Source organism: Colossoma macropomum, unplaced genomic scaffold (assembly GCF_904425465.1).
Source record: "Colossoma macropomum unplaced genomic scaffold, Colossoma_macropomum, whole genome shotgun sequence".
Classification (NCBI taxonomy): domain Eukaryota; kingdom Metazoa; phylum Chordata; class Actinopteri; order Characiformes; family Serrasalmidae; genus Colossoma; species Colossoma macropomum.
The window spans coordinates 17,527,414-17,549,592 of NW_023494804.1; the positions used below are offsets into that span (position 1 = coordinate 17,527,414).

General features: G+C 39.0%; 1 protein-coding gene across 1 annotated transcript; it reads left to right on the forward strand.

The window, feature by feature from the left end:
• The first annotated feature begins 6,365 nt into the window (after nucleotides 1-6,365).
• loxa (lysyl oxidase a) lies at nucleotides 6,366-20,578 on the forward strand. The gene is made up of 7 exons (XM_036595462.1): nucleotides 6,366-7,099; nucleotides 9,449-9,557; nucleotides 10,079-10,216; nucleotides 14,559-14,715; nucleotides 15,413-15,508; nucleotides 16,891-17,006; nucleotides 19,893-20,578. Exons 1-7 carry the CDS (start codon nucleotides 6,535-6,537, stop codon nucleotides 19,897-19,899), a joined length of 1,188 nt encoding a protein of 395 aa, XP_036451355.1. The 5' UTR covers nucleotides 6,366-6,534; the 3' UTR covers nucleotides 19,900-20,578.
• Nucleotides 20,579-22,179: the final 1,601 nt, after the last annotated feature.

Consider the following 22,179-nt stretch of genomic DNA (forward strand, 5'->3'; position numbering starts at 1 on the left):
CCACACAATACCCTGAGTGAATCCATTGATGTTTTTCATTTTCTTAAACAGAACATTCATAGTGAAAAAGACTGAATTTGTTTAAACAGTAAAGACTGAATTTAGTCTTTACTGTTTAAACACACGCAGCAAGACTCTATGAGTCTTGCTGCACTTTTAATGGGGTGCATAGGTAACAGAATACATTAGTGGAATTAGTAATATGTCTTCATGCACAAAATTTTACAGTTCCATGCATGTGAGTACTCCAGCTAAACATCATAGAGAACAGAGGCAGTTTACATGTTTTACATATTTCATTAATTTGACAAATGCTTTGTTTTTACATACAGGATAAATGGACCTTGGTTTTGCTAAAATATGCCCTCTAGCGTCTAACTCTGAGGCATTTTCTAACATGGTAACTTGCATTATTGAAACTGGAGACATGAGTGGGTCAGTGATTCTCTGGTATAAACCTCTGTTGAATTTTACAAATACATGATCAAAGTTCAATGTGAAGCTGAAAATGAAATACTATTGATGTGGTATGAGCTCACAGATTCACTTAAAAAATGCTTGTTATGAACTGTAATTCCATGAATTCTAGCGGCATTGCGAAGTAAAGTGGAAACTCCTCAAGTGCCTGCATACGGGTTGAAATATTATACCAGCAAAGTCAAACCTTTTGACACAGACAGTAACACAAATACTTTTCAGAATTGGGAGACCTCAGACAGTCACTGACAACTTTGGTAGGAAATCACAATACCACAGGTGCATTCATAAATAACATTATTTCATAACATTATTTCCTGGCCACCGAAGGTAAAGCACAATAGATGTCAAAAATCATAAGAACTTGCACTCACCCACAGTGACACTTATGTGCCCCAGATATCATCAGAAAAATCATATCAGAAAAAGGAAAATGTGTGGGGTGAAGACCAGAAGGTGCAGTACAGACAGGAAAGTATACAAAAAAATTCTATTGCCCATAACATTAAAATATTCCAGGCAGAGAAATGTAAAACTGACCCTGGTGTTGGCTATTTGATGACCTCGTAAGCCCTAGAGAAGGGTCATGCCATCACCTTTTTCTTACTTGAAGGAAGTCAATCCAATACTCTGATTATCTATTGAGGGAATAAGAACTTAGAGTAAAACCCTGAATCACTCATGCTGTAATACCAGAGCCATCCAGGCACCCTCACAAGCACTGCAGCTTATTGACGGCACATGACAGCTGAGGTAATCACCAGGAGAGAGGCAAGCTTCAGCCAGCCTGTGTCGGTGGCTCAAAGATGACCCACACATTAAATCTAAGAATAAAGACAAAGCCTACAGTGAGCTTCTGAGTAAACACAAGGGTGAAGGCCACAGTAACTATAGCACCACAAGCACAGAACACTACTATGATCACATTAATTGGTCACGCCAATTAGCAACAGGCAAAAAAGCACCACTTAAGGCAGGAAGTCAAATTAACCTAGAAGGTGAAACCAAAAGGACTGTCTGTGGTCAAGGGCAATAGATATATAAAAATAAGAATTGTTAAAACTATGGTTATGTCCCATTTATTTAAAACAATACCAGAAAGAACTCCATGAGGAACCCTTTGAATTGGCACCTCCACTGAGAAAATATATTTCCTCAAAGAGGGTCCTGGTCTGGATTGGGTCGATATCTCAATACAGAGAGCGCAATAGTGCAGAGATCCTGAACAATTATGGCTGAGTAAAAACTTCTTGAAGATTTGCAATATTCAAATACCTTCTTGGCTGTAGCACCAAACAGCTGCCCTGCATAAAAAAACATCATAGGGCGGTCTTACAGGTCAGAGAGAGGAGATATTGAGCCGGTCAGACTTGGCATCGGATGTGAACCAGAGAAGCCAAGAATTTTTCACAGTCTCATAGAATCCTCTGAATCTATGGAGTAGTGTATTGTGGGTCGGGGCAGATAGCTTTTGCAAGACTCTACTCCAGCAAAGATCAAGGAGAGCAAGCATGATTTTGGACAAGATTTGCTCCAAATGATCCACACCAAAAAGGCTGGCTCCTTAATATTAACTTCAGCAGGGACCAGTTCTTCAGAACCCACCTTGCAACATTAGTGCTATCCAAATACCAGAGATATATACAGTGACAGTGTTTTCAAGTGATCGCAGAGGGATCCTAGCTACTAGAGGTGTAACAATACACATATTTTCAGATTCAATATGATTTTCAACTCTGAGGTAAAGATATGATTTTCAAGATTTTATGTACAAAAAAACATCTTTTGATTTGACTCAGATAAATGAATGTTCCCCAAGAGAACGCCACCAGATTAAGCGACAAAATTTGCTCTTCAGGATAAAAACGCCTAGACATTTGAGCGCATTTGTGCATAGCATAAGCCCTACCCCCTTGCCACCCACTTTATTCTGATATGATGCACCCCCATGCCTACTGTTGATCATTGACAGTGGTTCCTATTTATAATGGCAAGGGCAATAGATCATGTCCTACTGACATGATTACCGTTACCAAGAAACAAATAAGGACAAGACTGTGATGTGACTGTGCCGTCCTCACAATCAGTACTTGCTCAGCAACTTCAGCATCAGTTGATCTCTGAAGTGGCATGCACCTGTTATTCTCTCTCTAACATGGAAACCACTAGTCCCTCCTTCTCTGATCCATGACCAAACCCATGCAACATTAAGGCAACACAGTCAATGAGCCATACAGTAAAATGTACGTTGACAGGAATGCAGTGGCAATGTACTCGAGTTTAAGACAACTGATAATGCTGTGCTGTTTTTATATTCTATATTTCTTACTGTCTTACTTACCTCCACATTAACTTGCATCTCCAATGTGACTCCCTTTCTCTGAGGTGTTAACCACCTGTCTCCCTCTCTGCCCCCTGTTTTCACCACTGCAACATTAGATTACTGCAGTAAGTAAGTTACTGAAAATAATGCACCTAGAGAAGGATATAGCTGCTTCTTTCATTTAGGGGCACATTTGAATTAAGTTTTGGCAATATTCAGCGTTCAAGCATGTTTCTTTGCAATAAAATCCATGAATCTAGCCAAAATGATGCCGTTGCATTATAATTAGAATGGTTAAATGATTAATCATTGTTACCATAACTATGTGTCTTTACTGCCATAACCAGATGTGTAATGGTAATGACAAGAGACGTTAATGACAATTCTAGCTTTTTGGCAAATTAAGTCTTGGACTTGCTAGCCCAACCAGATTTGTCACAGTGGGTGACAAGCACTAACAAGTCATTACGAATGGAAATGACCCCATATAATGTCTATTAACACATGTTAAAACTAAAACTCTCTATTTTCTATAACATAATTAGCAACTCTCAGATAATCAGCTATAAATCTTTATGGCCATGAAAATGCCACTCTTCTGCCATGGCAGTCACCTGCTTCCCAATACTTCGCATTACTATGGTAGTCCCATAAACAATTGTTTGAAAAAAAATGTATTGACCTCTAAAATCTTTGGTGTGAGGGAGAAATTCTTTTGCTCTATAAAATGTGTGGCATGATGAAAGCAGAACAGATATAAACCATATTGTTATTATAGTGAAAATAGGCTACCAAGGAGAGACTTTTTAAAACATTATTAAAGAAATTCTGCCACACTGTACTTCTAAAGATAAAAAATGAGAAAAAAATTCGATATAATAAAAATGTTTTGTTATTATTACCTAACCTTTAGAGACACAATAATTGTATTCACCATCTCTGGACCAGCATGCACCTGCCTCTCCCTCTCCAACAGTAGTGATATTACTGTACTATCTGGCAGGGGCATTTCAGTTTTAAAGGATTATTAGAGGCACAATGGAAACCATCTTAACATAGAGCTGTACATCATTGTTTCCAGTTGAAGGCACTTTTTTTTTTTTTGTATTTTATTATTTTTCCCCTGAGCTGCACTTGTGACATTGTGTGGTTTTATGTACCTAAAACAGTCATAATTTATTTTTACATTACAATCAGTTACTCTGCCATCACAAGGCATCACAAAAAACACTTATTTTTATAATAACTTACATATATGGAGTGTATAGGCTGGAGAGTGAATTAGATTTTCCATAATATTCTACCCAGACTGGTCAGAATGAAATAGAATTAGAAAGATGGTCTTCTACTTGGACTCATCAGGAGGTTTTGCTACTCTAATGTTCAGAGAAACCTGTGATTCAGCTCTGGGACATTGGTCATTGTGGTTTGTTGCTGGTCATGAGTGTTTCAGAGAGACTAGACAAAGCAGTCAAGACCACTGATTAAGTTATTGTAACTAACAATTATATATAGTAGTAGCCATAGGACTGTGGTGTTTATGGGGAAAAATGCAGGGCAGTGGTGCATTTAAAGGGAAATGTGTCACGGATCGGTGAAGGAGGGAAAAGACATCCCTCAGTCCTGGGTGGCCACGTCAGGGGGCAATTTTGGGCAAAACCCCTCCGTCACGAGATGGTTGCCATCACCAACGCACAGAGCTGAGGTAAATTAAGGGCATGCGGTGTGTTTTATAATGAGAAACAAGTAGTCTGTTTAAATCACCTCATAAAACTACAAAACAAAGCTCAGTATATGAGTCTGGCTCTACTGTGACAGGACTGAGCCAAGAAATAGGCGGTTTGGAGAATGGTGTGGAAAAAGACATTGTGTTTGTGTTATGGGCGGTTAAATTGCACAGTGTACAGCCTATCATACAATTTTGTTTACATGCTGGCCTGTGAGAACTTTAAAATCTGACTTCTTTTACTGGAGAGTGACTTTCAGCGTTCATCCAACAGTCAGAGTGATTGCCATTTGTCATAACAACCCTGGAAAGATGATCATAAAACTCACCTCAAAGACCTTTAAAAGTGGATTAATCCCTTCAAATTAATACCTTGTGGAAATTTGTATACATCCACCTATTCATCCTATAGCATTTTATCACTCACACTTAAGTTATAAGTAGCAGTAGATTAAGGTACAATACAGGGACATAGCTCAGAACAGGGCTCATTTACATATATCAGTCTTAAAGGTACAGTAAAAAAACAGCCAGCTTAAAGGACCCAAATCCCACATTTGTCTTGTATTTTTCCTTCTGATATCCTCTTAGAACATTTGAGTGGGTTTATTTTTGAAAACAGTCATTCATATTTGCATGACAATTTTCCAACCTTTCTCTATCCCTTAGAAGTAAACAGGCTGTTTCTTGTTATTATGCCTTTAAGTCTGATATATGTAAATGAGCTCTGTTCTGATTGGCTGCCCTGTATTCAACAAGTAGTCCAGGTTGAACATCAGTTCGAATGGGAAGGGCTAAGCTGCCATAAGCTGAATAGGCAGATATATGTAAATGCCTTGCTTTTTCATGACATCACAAAAACAATGAATTTAAAAAAGCTGTTTTGGCAGCTTTATGCTCTGGGGAGTTAAGGGTACATTTTGCAAATGAGCTCAGTTCTGTTTGGCTGCCCTCTATTGTGCATTTTTCAAAAAGTGGTGTGGGCTGAAGCACTCTCAAATCTCCCACTTTGATAGGCTGAAAAGGGGGGATGTATGTAAATTTGACGGTTTTTGTGACATCACAAAAACAATAATTTCAAAACAGGCTCTTTTTGTTGGACCAAACGGACTGGTGAGTGAAGGGTCTGTTTCGAAACTTTAATAATGTCTACAATCTACATTACACTCAAAAAAGGAGGAACACTTGGTTTTCCATAGGCCCTTATACATATATATATATATATATATATATATATATATATATATATATATATAGATAGATAGATAGATAGATAGATATACACATATATACATATATATATATATATATATATATATATATATATATATATATATTCCCATCGTTTATATTTTCTTTCTAGGGGTTCCAAGCAAAGTCTGCGGTGAACTCGTTCATTCGTGTCCAGCTGTGGGTTTAAATCAACGCTCCAGGCTTAAATGTGCGCTGTAGGTTGTGATTCTGCTGTGCTACTGTGATGATTTATGAGCGTACAGGAATAATGATGTTTCTTCGCTCACACAACATTCTTCATAAGTAATGTGACATGTAGATTTATACTGCAGCACTGCAGGTGTACCTGACGTGGCTTGAGCTGAGGGTCTTTATTAAAACTCTGACTTCATACAGCCCAGATGTTCCAACACGTTTAACAGAGATAAAAGACAAACACTCTGCATTCGAGTCCAGTGATCTCGCCGGGGAAAAAGTGGCCGTTTTCCTTTTTTTCTCCTTCTTCTTTTCCTTTTTTCGGAGGTCATGTAGCTCACGTTTACAGCTGCATAAGAAGCGGAGCTTTTGTATAACACGGAATCTCCTCCTCCTGTTGCTGCTGCTGCTCACTCTTTGCGCACCAGCTCGCCGTGGCGCACAGCAACGCGAGGCTTCCTCCACAGCCGCGACTATTCGCCATGTAAGCTGCTCTGTATTTCTCTCTAACGCAGTTTCTTTTTGCCGTTCTGAGTGGGGGGAACCGGAGACTCTCTGTGGGACAAGAAAGCGCTTCACGATGGCTGCGCGCAACTTTGGCACCGTCTTTTACGCATGTGCGCACGTCTGTTTGCTGGGCTGCGTGCTCCAGAGCGCGCAGTCCCAGCGCGAGCCGAGGCCAGCGAGCAACAACGCGGCCCTCAGACGGACCATCCAGTGGCAGCACAATGGGAAGCTCTTCAGCCTGCTGAGCCAGGGATCAGAGTACCAGCCGCCGCTGAGGAGGGACGCAGAAGGCGAGCAAGCCGAGGCCAGGAGACCGGTCGCCGTCATCAGCAGGCCCTCGAGGGTCGGCGGTGACCCGTCCGGTTCTTCCCAGCATGCACGAGGCCGCGGGGGAGCTCGCGCGCGCTCCCGCAGTGGCGCTCGAGAACGCGCCACGGGAGAGCCAAGGCGCACGAATGGCACCGAGTGGGAAAACAAGCGCAACGAGAGCGCGCCGGAGGATGCCATGGTGGGGGACGACCCTTACAACCCGTACAAGTCCACTGACCCGGACAACCCTTACTACAACTATTACGACACGTACGAGAGACCGAGCCCGAGACAAAGACCCGGATACGGAACAAGGTACTTTCAGTACGGTAAGGGTTAAAGTTACTTGCGCATCGAATGTTCTAAACTAAACTCTGTTCTGACTGACAGCGGTGCTGCGGCCAGTGCTAGATCCAAATAAGGGTGCCAGATTCGGAGTAAAGCCGTAGAAGAACCAACTTTGGTTCCCTAAAGAACGTTTCACTGGATGGTTATTTAAAGAAACGTATTCATAAATGAAATATGTGCCCGTTTAGAACCTTTTTAAAGTGTAAAGAACCTCCACATAAAGATTCCATATTCTTACAAAAGTAAAAGTGCCAGAAAGGGTTTTTGGCGTGATGCCATATGAGAACCATTTTTGGTTCTCTAAAGAACCAATGGATGGTTGTTTAAAGAACTATATTTGTTAATATTTGTAAGAAACACATTTGTAAATGATATGTGTACCTGTAAAAAACCCTTTTAAAGTTTAAAGAACCTCAGCATAAAGGAAAGATTCTTGAAATAAAGGTGCCAGAAAAAAGGTTCTTTGTGCAATGCCATAAAAGAACCATTTTGGTTCCCTAAAGAACCAGTGGATGGTTCTTTAAAGAACTACATTTGCAAATGAAATATGTGCTCTTTTAGAACCTTTTTAAAGAACCTCCACATAGTGGAGAACCCACAAGTGCAAGAAAGGGTTTTATGGCGTGATGCCATATGAAAACCATTTTTGGCTCTCTAAAGAACCAATTGATGGAACCATATTTGCAAATATTTGTAAGACCCACATTTGCAAATGAAATGTGTACACTTAAAGAACCTTTTTACAGAACGTCTACCTAAAGTTTCTTAAAATAAAGGTGCCAGAAAAGGGTTCTTTGCACAATGTTTCCAGTGGATGGTTCTTTAATGAACCACATTTGTAAATGAAATGGGTACCAAAAAACCTTTTTAAAGTTTAAAGAACCTCCACATAAATGTTTTAGTAAGAACTCTTAAATTGGTATAGATTATGTGAAGGTTCTTTAGATCTTTAAAATGTTCTTCACACTAACTAATTTCTTTTTCTTATGGATCCAAAAGTGGTTCTTCAGATGTATCGCTCCAAGAACCCTTTGAGGCACCTTTATTTTTTAAGAGTGTACCAATTAAAAAGCTTATAACTAGAACCATTGAGGAACCTTTATGAGTGCTTTACTTATGAGTGTAGTTTAGCTTCACTGGCATCACTTGTGTCCTTCAGGGGTGCCAAAAGGGTGCAAAAGCCCTCAATGATTCAGAAAACCCAAAGCTAGACAGATGCCCTGGAACATGCCAGGGATAACAGATGCCATTTTAACTACACTCTTCTTCCCTAAAGAACCTTTAAATAAAATGTTCATCATCCTTGCAAATTTCTTTTTCAAACAAGGTTCTTTAGTGGTCAAAAGTGGTTGTTCTATGGCATCATTTAAAGAACATCTTTTTTAAGGGTTTTTTGTGCAGTCATAAAAGAAACACTTTTGGTTCCTTAAAGAACCTTTCAGTGGATAGTTCTTTAGAGAATCATTTATGTTTATGTTTGTAAAGTTCAAAGAACCTCCTTTAATTGGTATAGAACCTTTAAGGTTTTCAAAACCTTTAAAAAGTTCTTCACCCTCGCAAATCTCCTTTTCAAACAAGGTTCTTTAGGGAAACAAAATGGGCTATTCTATGGCTTTGTTTAAAGAACATCTTTTTTAAGGGTTCTTTGTGCCATGTCATTAAAGAACCACTTTTGGTTCCTTAAAGAACCTTTCAATGGATGGCTCTTTAGAGAGCCATTTTTGTTTGAGTGTGAAGAGTCTTTGTAAAGTTTGAAGTACTTCATAATGTAAAGTTTCTAGGAAGAGCACTTACACTGGTATTGAACCTTTACATGAAGTGAAGGTTCTTCAAGCCTTTAAAAGGTTCCTCACATTCACAAATCTCTTATTCAAACAAGGTTCTTTAGGGAACCAAAAGTAGTTATTCTATGGCTTTGTTTAAAGAACATCTTTTTAAGGGTTATTTGTGCCGTGTCATAAAAGAACCACTTTTGGTTCTTAAAAGAACCTTTCAATGGATGGCTCTTTAGAGAGCCATTTTTGTTTGAGTGTGAAGAGTCTTTGTAAAGTTTGAAGTACTTCATAATGTAAAGTTTCTAGGAAGAGCACTTACACTGGTATTGAACCTTTACATGAGGTGAAGTTTCCTCAAACCATTAAAAGGTTCCTCACATTCACAAATCTCTTATTTAAACAGGGTTCTTTAGGGAATCAAACGTAGTTCTTCACTCACAGAACCCTTCATGGCCCAATTTTTGTAGGAGTTTGAGATGATTATGTTACTTCAGTCCTGTGCAAGTTTTTTCCAAGGATTTCTGGTCCAGTGAGACTGTGGAACCTGTTCCACAGGTTTGCCTGACCTTGTGGCGGATCCTTACTACATTCAGGCCTCCACCTACGTCCAGAGGGTTCCGATGTACAACCTGAGATGTGCTGCGGAAGAAAACTGCCTCGCAAGGTACGACTGAAAAGAAAAAAGCACAAAAAACAACGTAATTAGTTATGTTCTGTCTAAACGACTGAGGGAGGGAGAGCATGGAGAGCCAGGAGCTTCACTCATATTTGGCTGAAGAGAATGAGTCATTGATAGGTCTGCAAAATTCCTCTAACTGAAAGATACTCCTATAATTTAAGCCAGTTATGTGGAAAACAAAAAGGGAAAAAAGTCTCTAGTGGAAGTCGTGCTATGATGGGAAGGGAAGGAGAGAGAGGAATACTTTGCAATGGAGGTTTCAGTGCAAGACAGTTTACATGGAAAAATCATCACCAGACAGACTGCTAAATCTATTAGTGACTAAACCACACTTATCCTGAGGAGAGGGAGAGAAAAATTCAGGAAACGTGAAACAATATTTGTCCCTGTGCTTGAAATGCGTTCACTCAGCCAAGAAACACACCATGAAAGGCATTTGGACGCTGCGTGAAACTCGGACGTTGTCTGATATTCTGTGTTTGGTGTGCTGTTTTTCTGCTGAGCAGTTCGGCTTACAGGTCGAGCGTGAGAGACTACGACACACGCATGCTGCTGCGCTTCCCTCAGAGGGTGAAGAACCAGGGCACATCTGACTTTCTGCCCAGCCGGCCACGCTACGCCTGGGAGTGGCACAGCTGCCATCAGTGAGTCATTGCGTTCCAATTCACAGCACATCTGCCTGTTTAACCAAGGCAAAGCTGTGTTTAGCTGCAGCACCATACTGATACATGTTATTTAACACAGTTTACATTATCTTACATTATAATATGTCATTTTAACACATTTTTGTCATATTATGTTTGGTAGCATACAAGGTTTTGTCCTTGAAGGGCCCATATCATGAAAAAATCACATCTTCCTTGCTTTTTCATGGATAAATGGTTTATCTACTATGTACACTTTGGCAAAACATACTATTCACTCCCCAGTCAAAACAGTCTATGAATGGAAAATTGTTTTTGTGATGTCACAAAAAGCAAAAACCAACACATTTACATATGACTATTTGGCCTTTAGCAGTTTAGCCCATTCCCTCTGAAGTTACAGAGAGTGTTTGAGCCTTGACTGCTTTTTGAGTGAGGCACAATACAGAGCAGCTAATCAGAACAGAGCTCATTTACATACATAAGTCTTAAAGGCACAGTAATAAAAACCACCTGTTTAAAGGGCCCATATCCCACTTTTTTGATGTATTTTATTTTTTCCTCTGAGGGCCAATTATAATGTTGGTTGTAAGACTGTTATATGTAAATGAGCTCTGTTCTGATTGGCTGCCTCATTAAAAAAGCAGTCCAAGCTGGAAAATCAACATGAATAGGCAGACATGTGTAAATACGCTGTTTTTTCTGACATCACAAAAGTAATGGATTCAAATCAGGCTGTTTTTGCAGTTTATAGATGGACTGTATAGACCAAGAAGTGAACGGTACTATTTGACAGTGTTTACATACTACAACAACAACAAACTCTTTTATTTTAAAAAAGCAAAAAATTCTAAGGGATAGAATGAATAAGATAGATAAGAGGTTGTAAAATGGTCATATAAAATGACTGAATTATACATTTTTGGTACATAAAAACAGAGAAATGTCTTGGGAGGATACAAGAAAAATGTAAGCCTTTCAGAACATTTAAATGTCTGACTATACATCTTTTCAGTTTAAGGGTCATGACTGGGAAGCTGTCTGTGTCAGCATATCTTAATGTATTAATCTCTGATAAATGTGATGGGAGTCTGGTGTGAAGGGGATCGCTTCAGAGGAAAGTGGTCTGTGTTCTTGTCTAAAGAAAAACAGTGTGGAGGCCCTCTCTCTGCGCTCCACCGTGGCAGACGTGGTAATGGCTCTCAGAGCATAGTTTTGTTCTGAAGTAAGCTGCATTTCACCGCCATGTATGGAGTACATGTGGCGCAGCTCCACTTAACACAATGACATGAGGTCTGCAGTTAGCTGGGGTGAAATGAGGCATAAAAAAAGCTTCTATGATCTCAGCGCTGACCTTTGTTTATTCTGCATGACAAATAATGGCACATTTCTGGTCATGTTTTGCCATAACCCTTAAAATAATCAGGAGAGAACGTGCTGCTCACCACGACCCAAGCTTTTTGTTTCACTCAATCAAGCAAAAGCAGCAGAGTTTAGCACTTTTTGGTTTTCTTAGAAAAAAAAGGAAACTGTTTTCCATTTGTTGCCTGTTGAGCATTGCACAGTTTAACTTTCTCCATGTACTCCAGCCAATGAAGATGTAACTTATTACTGAAGCCCACATGTGTATACACTAGCACCAATTCGCACACTTGGCTCTTTTCCCCTCTGGGCGGCCCAAATCTTTGCCTGAAAGGTCGATAAGTGCGTTTGGGTGTTGTCAGAAAGAGCTCCACAATCTGAGTGGTCTCAAGTCAGCCACGTTTACATTTAGCTGACATTTTTGCTCAAAGCAGTATAAATAAACTGCACTGTTCATCCCTTTGGAGCAGTGAACTCATACATAACGTAGCACAATAGGTAATCAGCTGCTGTCAGAATCCATAAACTCTTGAGCCATAGCCAGACTCTGCTGCTGAGCTTTCATTCCTCTAGTCTCACAAGGGACAACCATGAGAAATTAGGCTAAATGAGGGTGGGAATATAGACTTTTTAGGGTGGGAAAAATGGAAAAATGTAGTGTGAAATTTCTAAAGCAGCCCATTAACTCGTGAAGGCATAGCTCAGCAGGGGGCGCTGGTGCGCTCATCAACATTGACCACCAGACAATAATGTAAAGTTAGCATGACTGAAAAGTCAACCCAAAAAAACTCTGGTTAGGCATGTAGATGTGAGCCATGTGTGCGGAAAACACACATGTAGTAAAAATAAACATTACCTCCTACAAGAGAAAAACAGTTCTGTTAGCTAACATTAGCATTTTATTAGCTAGCTTGTTTTCCTTGTGTTATTGATTGTACTGTACCTTCTTACCATCACAATCCAGCCCCAAAAGTTTAACATGTTGTCTCCAGATGTGTATTCCGTGGCAAGGTCACATCTGGCCCCACAAGACTATCATACCTCAGCCACTCAATTTCAATTACTTCTTTATTGGCATATCTGTGCTCTGCCCACAGATGCATCCCTTCATAGCAATTGGTGCAAAATTAGACAAGCTTAACAGAAAGTGCAACCCCATTTCCAAAAAAGTTGGGATGCTGTGCAAAATGTAAATAAAGCCAAAATGCAATGAAGTGCAGATCATTTAAACTCTGTATTTCATTGAAAATAGTATAAAGACAACATATCAAATGTTGAAACTGAGAAATTTTATTGTTTTTTGAAAAATATTTGCCCATTTTGAATTTGATGCCAACAACATGTTCCAAAAGAGTTGGGACGGGGGCAACAAAAGGCCGGTAAAGTTGTGTAATGCTAAAAAAAACACCTGGTGGTTAATCGGCAACAGGTCAGTAACATGACTATGTATAAAAAGCATCCCACAGAGTCTTTCAGAAGTAACGATGATGAGGTGTTCACCACTCTGAAAGACTGCATGATCAAATAGTGCAACAGTTCAAGAATAACGTTTTTCAGAACTTTTGCTTTTCATCATTTATGGTACATAATAACATTAAAAGATTCAGAGAATCTGGAGAAATCTCTGTATGCAAAGTCCACAAACCAGTATTTGCTGATCGTGATCTTTGGGCCCTCAGATGGCACTGCATTAAAAACAGACATGATTCTGTAGTTTTGATATGTTGTCTTTGTACTATTTTCCTTTAAAAATATGGTTTACATGATGTGCACATCATTGGATTGTAGTTTTATTTACATTTAGCACAGCGTCCCAACTTTTTTGGAAATGGGGTTGTAAATAAAAAATGTAGCATACCACTCACAGCCAGTTTCAATACTCATTTTAGCTAGCCCTTGTCTACTTATTCTAGCCATCACTGACAGCATCTTAAGGACCACCCCATTACTTCATTAGCTCAATTGAAGTCTGTTAGGAGAGCCTTTCCCTAGATCTACTGTTAGCTTTAGTATTAGCTAATCTGAAGGGGCCTCAGTTGTACACACTTCCTTCTTGTTAGATGAAAATCTGCTGCTGTAATGTAAGATGACTGAAAGATTTTCCTGGTTTGATTAATTAAAGGTTTCCAGAATTGTGCATCTGCATTTTGTTTTGTGCTATGGAATTTTTTAGTCATAGCACAAATGCTACAGATGCTACCAAGTGGCCTGAGCAAAGTTCTTATAGAAATGTCTCTCCAGTTGATGGACATCTTGGCAACACAGACTGACACGCAATGACGTGGCGGGAATTTTGGTTTGGCAAATCTGTGTATAAAAAGCCACATAAACATTTAAAAAACATTTTTGATATCACAGATAAATCTAACAAAAAATATAAATAGTTTGTAATGTTTGTTTCAAATAATGCGCCATGTTGAGTGATAACAGATTTCATATTCATTATTCAGCCAATGTCGTCTCTTCCTTTATAACCTCTCTGGCCTGAGCTGAAAGTTTGATAGACATAACAATAGTAGCAGAGCAGCGAGACGGCAGGGCGGTCAAAACTGGTAGATTTTTGCCAGAATTGTGCAAAGCTTGTCCAACCAAACAACAGTTGCTATGAAGCAATGCAGTTGTGGGTGGTGCATAGATCAAATGTTGATACATACAGTTGAATGCAAAAGTCTGGGTGCCCAAATTTAACATATGGAAAAAATATAAACATAAAATATGTTACACTCAAAAAATAAATAAGAATTGTGCACTGAAATTATCAGAAAAGAGGCATATTTAAGTTTGCTTCTTATAGACCCTTTAAGAAAAAAACACATTACCTTCATATATGAACCAGCACACTTTACATGTTAAAAACGAGTCGTTTCATGTTGCATGTTGTTCCAATGTGTTTACTTGTTAAAAGTTTTGCATAAACTTTTGCAAAGTCTGAACCAAAATGCTCTGAAGATGCTCACTGAGGGCTTCCATATTTCCGCAGGCATTACCACAGCATGGACGAGTTCAGCCATTATGATCTACTGGATGCCAGCACCCAGAGACGCGTGGCTGAGGGCCACAAGGCCAGTTTCTGCCTAGAAGACACTTCCTGTGACTACGGCTACTACCGGCGCTTTGCTTGTACCGCTCACACGCAGGTGAAATGACTCCACCTCTCACACTAGTTCATGCTAATTTGAGGAACAGTTCAGCTGTTTTCCTAGTTTTCCTACTACCCCAAAATGCAGCTCCTCCAAGACATGTTTGGTGTCTGAAGTTTGCTTCTTTAGTTTTGCACTGGAGCCAGAATGCTAATGTTTACCCGCTATGAAACAATTAGCATTTTGCTAACTGAATGTCACAGTCATCAGACATTTGCCTCAGACTGTGGAGTTGTTCTTTAATCCGTAATAGACTTCATGATGCGCTGTCTGACACTTTATGACACACTGGACAAAAGAATGAAAAAAAATTGTGCTTAAAGATGAATGCTACTACTGTTTATAGCTAAATTGAGGTATATTGGTCCAATTTTGCAGATGAGTTAAAATGAAAAATTAAAAAAAACGATGTAAAGAAGATATAAAAATCGAGGTCATTATCTTCATTAAAGACTAAGCACTGTTGTTTTTTTAGAATAATGCTACACAGTGTTACGTAAATGTTCAGCACAGCTATGTCTTCACACGGCCCACCCACTTAGTCCCTGCCGGCGGGTTGAAAGTGCATTTTCTTCTAACATGAGCTTTTTTTCTGGCAGCTACACAGAGGCTGCTGTGAGAAGGATGAGGCTCTTAAGAATACATGCTGAGGGTGGGTGTGTGTGTGTGTGTGTCTGTATGTGTGTGTGTGCAGGGTCTGAGTCCAGGATGTTACGACACTTACAATGCCGACATCGACTGCCAGTGGATAGACATCACTGACGTGAAGCCTGGAAACTACATCCTTAAGGTAAACAACCCTGTAAACAAACTGCCCAGGGCCTCTAAAATCCGATTCAGAAAGAGAATCTTATATTCGGCATTTACAACACATTTCTCTTGATGCAAGTGTCAAAAAAAAGGGAAAATATATTATATAATATTATATTATATAGACAATACACAAAATAAACTACAAGTAGTGTTAGTGGAAAAAGAGGAAAAAACATACTTCTATGATACAACTTCTGCTAGCCTCCGTATAGGATTCTAGTAGTTTGTTAATGCTAAGCTAACTGCAATTCGAACTTGTTTGGTCGGTCCAGATTAAACACTAACATGTAACATGAAACCACAGAACAACACTTGCAAAGCCAAGCAAACAAGACAGAGACATGGGCTGTGTCCAGGCCTACATACAACCATGCTGTACGTACTAATTACATTGTGTACTGCTATTGGTTATACACTATTTTTATATACTACTTAGTAGGGCAGAGTGAGGAACCTGAGGACAATGGGCCTTATTCACCAATATCTTCCCAAGTTTTTTCTTAAATGTGTTCTTGAGAAAGGTCTTAAGAAAAAGTCTACATGATTCATGATGTGTTCTTAAACCTCAGAACAAATCCCAAAAAAAGATTAAAAAAATGTCAGAATCCTCATGAAAACTGTGTATGTGGGTTTTAAAAAGAAATTTCTTCTTAAGAACGGTTGGTGAATCACGCCCAGTGCAAGCGTGTGGCGACTGACAAGACACAGGTGCAGAACATGAGACAAGGCAGAGCCAGAGCAGAGCAAGGAACCAAAACAAAAACAAGAAATGACCAGAGACAAGAGGGACAAAGTAAACATGGAGTGAACAGACAGAGACAAGGCAAGGCAGGAATGTTACAACTACGTTCAGCATTCAAGCCTCAAGCCAGAAAAAGACCAAAAAATCTGGCCTAGAAAACAGTCACAATTTAATTTGCAGTCACAGCACTGGTCAGAAAAATTTAATTTGATATTTTGCCCAAATTGTTCAGACTTATTCTTAACTTGTTTGGGTGAGTGTTGGTTCCGCTCCTGTTCTGCTTTCCTGTTGATCACTCCGCTCACTTTGGAGCTTTAGCATTTTATTTTAGGCCAAAAGGACCCCAAAAAAAGAGATTAGAGAATAGGGACTGTACATTTCAGTTTCTGTGCTAAAATATGCTGGATGTACTAGGAATTTCCTCTGCAGTGTTATAAATTACTCAGTAGTGCTCCTACACAAGTTATGTTTGCTTTTACTTAAGGCCAATCTATCCACCTTTGTACAAAATAGGATTACAATATCTATTACTGTCTATTGTTTTTCTCACTAGGCTGACAACAATAAAATATTATTGCTGAATTACAATAAACAAATGTTTTTTCTTCTATCTACAGATCAGTGTTAACCCAAGTTACCAGGTGCAAGAGTCTGACTACAGCAACAATGTTGTGCGGTGTGACATTCGCTACACCGGCAATTACGCCTACGCATCAGGATGTCACGTCTCATCGTGAGTGCCGTTTATATTTTTTGCTTATGGTTCTTGATCAAGCTAAGACATTCATTTGGATCCTTGTTTTCTGAGTGTCATGTAGATTAGATCTTCATTATTGAGGACATACTACCATGCAGAGTTTTGTATTCTTCTTTAAAACTGCTAATTTAATCTTACAGCCAGAGAAAAACTGTACCTTTCAGAGCACAAACGCTGTCAAGATGTCTTTAGTTATGGAAACAAACATTATACACATTTCCATCAACAATGCAAAAATGCTCTGTGCAACAACTGAAGGACCTTCAAAACAGGCAGAAATTGTATTTTATGGCCTTTGTCCAAACCCATTCCCTGCTGAACTGTGACCACAGATTACCTCAATTCAGCAGACTCACCCAGGGCCATTCAAACTGTTTTCCCAATGTTTCAGTTCACAATAGCCATTAAAATCCAAGCATTCTTTTCCAAAGTTAAGCTCCAGGCATCCTTCTGAAACTCACTGATACTGACCAGCATTGATAATACATTGCACTATATACCGGAAATTACAATGTCCAAGACGCTACAGTGCAGCATGCATCAGTTCAATTGATTCTGCTTTTAAAATACTTAAAAGACTTTAAAAGCTGATAAATAAAATACCCAGAACGTAGAGGATTGCAGATTCAGAACCACCATAGGTGTAAACTAAACAAATTCCTCAATATCTAAAATCAGCTGTCTGAAAACCTAAACCTTTTCTCAGTAAGGATGTTTTTAGAGCTAAATGACATGTAAACTTATTCATTTCAGTCAACTCAATCCACAGCAGATGTGCTGGATAATTGATGTTCATGCTGAAGTCTGGAATGAACAAATTCAACATGATGTTGCTTTCACTACCAATCCACTTTAAAACGTAAAATCACCATGCCTACACACTTAGAAATGATGGTTCTTCAAGGGTTCCTTAGTAAAGAAAATTATTCTATGTAGATCCACGAACACCCAAAGAACCCTTTGCCTGATTAAAGGGTTCTTCAGCTTGATGGTGAATGTGCTGTAGCTGGTTCTCTATGATAGAACAGCACCAAAAAGGGTTCTGCTATTGTTACAAGTTTGACATCATAACAGTAGAAGAACCCTTTTGGTGCTACACTGAACCCTATTCAAAAAGGTTCCATATAGAATTATCTACAACACATTCACTATCAAGCTGAAGAAGACTGTTACGATGCGAAGCACCCTTTAATCATGCAAAGGGCTCTTTAAGTGTTCATGGTTCTACATAGAACCATTTTCTTTACTAGAGAACCATTGAAGAACCATCATTTTTAAGTGTGTATAGCTACTTCAGACGTGCATAAACTAGCAATGTAATGGTACATATATTTTTAGGTTTCATATGATTTTTGATTCTGAGGTCAAGACTTGATTCGATTTTTGATGTTTCATATACTAAAATATTATAAAACACAGACTTGTTTGCCTCAGATAAATAAAATCTCTTCAATAGAACTTTTTAACGATGCCCTGTAACAAAAAAAAAAAACAAAATTCCAAACCCCTTCAACTCGTTTCAGTGGCGGTTTTAACAAGCCCTTGTCCACCTGGATTCCTCATTTCCCCTCAGCGGAGTCCCTGGCGCCGTCTTTAGAGCTGTTCTCAAAAAAGGTTCCATAGGAGCTCAGATAAAGTTTTGTCGCTGTTGTGCAGAAACCTTATATCTCTATTTTTGTTGTTTTATTTATTTTTTATTTTTTGCATAATACGAAAACTCTAGTTACCCTTGTCTTGTGTCAAAATTCCATGGTGAATGGACCAATATAAACGGTCCAAAATTACTTTTCTCACCATCACAAGTTAAGAACATCTTTTCTGTCTCCTGTAAAGTCAATTTTAGAGATACAAGGTTTTGTTCTGACAGTGGCATTTTATTAGATGACCCCTCAGATGGTGAAGGGATCTAACAAAAACAAGTGTCAACTTCAGCAGCAGAACTCTCCCAGAAATCATTGCAATCTGACACATTTCCTTTTTCAAACCTGAAACTAATAGTGGACAAAGCTGTTTATAAGCCTAAAATGTGTAATATTTCAAAACCCATAACATTTGATTTACTATGTTTACACTGAATTTAAGGTAGCAAACTACTCCATGACGGCTGATACAGCTTCATCATTTTACTCTGGTAGCTCGCTGACCCCTTCTCCCCTTCTGCTGTAAGTGGCCACTTAGTGTAAGGGTGCATACACCCTAGACAACAATAGAGGCATAAGCATGCAGATCTTGTCTGTCTAGAAGGCGTGTACACGGCTGGAGAGGGGTGGAGTTTGTACAGTTCAAAATCCAGCAAGAAACAAAACATTTGGACCAGAAACAAAGAAATATTGGCCATTGAAAGAAGATTTTGGCGATGGCCCTATACAGAGCCAAGCAGACAACAGCCAGAAGTCATATAGAACAGGAAAAAAGTACACAGCATCGCTAGTTTCCTCCATTGCAATCTGACGCTGCGTCAGCGTCTAGTGTGTAGGCACCCTAAGTTGAGGCTGGCGAGGCTATGTTAAGAAAGTACTGAAATGGGCCCTTAGAGTACCATAAGCTCCGCCCAATTATTTCTGATAAGATATACTCAGTCATGAATCATTATTAACTGACTATTTTCCAACCTCTCCTTGTTTTTTAGAATTAAACAGGGTTAGAGTCTTTTTACAACAGATATATGCAAATGAGTTCTGTTCTGATTGGCTTCCAAGTATTGCAATTCATTTTATTGACACAATAACATAAGCCCTGTCCCATTTCACATTGATAGGCCACACCCAAATGCCTAGTTTTGAGTTTTTCAGTATTGTATTGAAATCATACTCAGTCGTACCTGTAATAATATCAGTAATGATGTGATTCTCTCTGTTTTAGGTATTGAAGTGTGTTCAGATCTTCTTCAGGACCATGGGAGACCATTCAGCTACCAAGAGCTTTAATGTGAGCCAACAGGAAAACCAACCTGGAAATATATTTACGTTGTAAGAATGAATAAAGTAGAAGGACCATCGATATATATATTTCTGAGAGACAGTTATGTCAGGAGCAATGAAACTTTGACTCTAATTATTCCGTAAATATTCAGAGATGAAGCTTAAGTACAGTTCTGTAGTGCAAAATTTAGTTTAATTCCTTTTTTTATTCATTTTGACATATTATTGTTGAATTACTTGATATTTCATGTTGGAAAATGGTTAATAATGAACAAAAAATGTTTACAAAAAAAAAAGAGAGTATGTTAGATTACCTTCCTGCTGAAGATAAAATGGTTAATCTGGTGAAAAGCGTCACTGACCAGGAAGATGCCGTCTGTTCATCAATCTGACCATATTTGCCTCAGCTCGCAACTCAAACCTTCATGTTGGTGTGGTTTTAGAAGCTCCAGCTGCTCCAAGCTGGAACCAGCTAGGAGTTACATGCTCTAGTGTGCTACAATGATGATATCTATGTCACTATATTTGTGTATTCTGAGTAGATATTTAACAAAAGCTCATATTACTGCAACACTTTTGTATGTATTATGTGAAAATGACTTGAATAAATCACGTTTCATTCACTCAGTCAAGCTTTTTTTAAAAGTGAAGGGTGGAATTCAATTAAACGGTGCTGTCAAAAGGGAACAGTCATGAAATATGTGCACGAAATGTAAAGCAGACCTCGCTGCAGCAGAAATTGTTGAGATTTTTTAATATGGCCCTTCTAGTGGCTGAGTTTGACACTCCTGTCCTACATGTACCAAAAACATGATCCATTTTTACGTGACACTTTTCCAACCCTCTTCATCCCATAGCATTAAACAGGTTGTTTTGTTACTGTGCCTTTAAGAATGATATGTAAATGAACTTTGTTCTGATTAGCTGTCAAGTACTGGGCGGTCCAAGCCCAATGAAAATTGAGTGAAAATGTTAGAATGTAAAAGTATGTTTATTCTCTTGGAAATGTAGTTAATTAAATGTATAAGTATTCAATATTAACAATACTCAAATACAGTACAAATATTATGTATGTTTTGGGGATTGGAGACCTCTCTGGTGTAAATATGTAATTGCATGCAATGTGAGGAAGAATATTTTGTAGTCTAGGTTGTGCTTCGGACCCCTTCCTTCCCTGAGCGGATGAATCTGATGATTGATAGAGAATCAAAGAGGACTCAGTCAAAACTTGGTGAAGGATACATCTTCTGAAGATATGAGTGAATCATCTACTATTGTCATCATATTTTCATCAGTATAATGCTAATTTTGCTTTTGAGATCTAAACATGCTGTACAGGGCAACTCACAGCAGCACACGCTCACTATATTTTACCCAGTTTTTTATTTTCCAGACTAAGTAACCCCATTGCCAGGGGAGTGGCTAGGCCAATTTTAGAGGGGCTTTAACCCCCCTCAATATTATTTAGCCCTTCCCAAAATAATATACATTACTAGTTCAAATTGTGAGTATTTTGTATTTATTCTTCATCATTCAACTGTGAAATTGTGTCTACAAATTCACTGTATACTTTGATAGCAAAGTATGAACTGGGGGAGGCACTGCTGCTGCTCTTATCCACCACTGCCTGACGGTGCTACTACAGATTTACTAACAGGTGACCCCAGTTATTGCTTTCAATTTTGACAAAAATTGAAGATGTAACAAAGTCATTCAGAGTGGTTCACTATTCTAGAGAACCTTTGCTAAGTCAGAATTGTTTACAGTGGTGGTGATAGGAACCAGATGTCCTTCTCTAAAAGCTCTCCCGCAGAAAGCTATTACATGAAGTGGTTATGAATACTCTGCCTGATGTCTGACACATTGTTTTATGATAGATTTAAGACAAACTTTTAACCTCAAGCCTATTTTTTTTTCATTCAAAAAAAGCATAGACAGCATGGGGTCACCAGCAAAACCAGCAAATGTTGTGGTTACCAACATTGACACTTACACCAACTCTGTCCTGGAACATATCAACAGCTGTGTGGACAGAGTGACAACTCAGAACAGAGACATTCGCCTTCTGCTCAAAGCAAGAGATGCTGCCTTCAGGTCTGGAGACCAGGAGGTTTGCAGCTCAGCCAGAGCCAACCTCAGGAGAGGCATCTCCAAGGCTAAACACAGCAACAAGCAGCGGATTGAAGAGCACTTCAACTCCTCTGACCCCCGGCGTACGTGGCATGGCA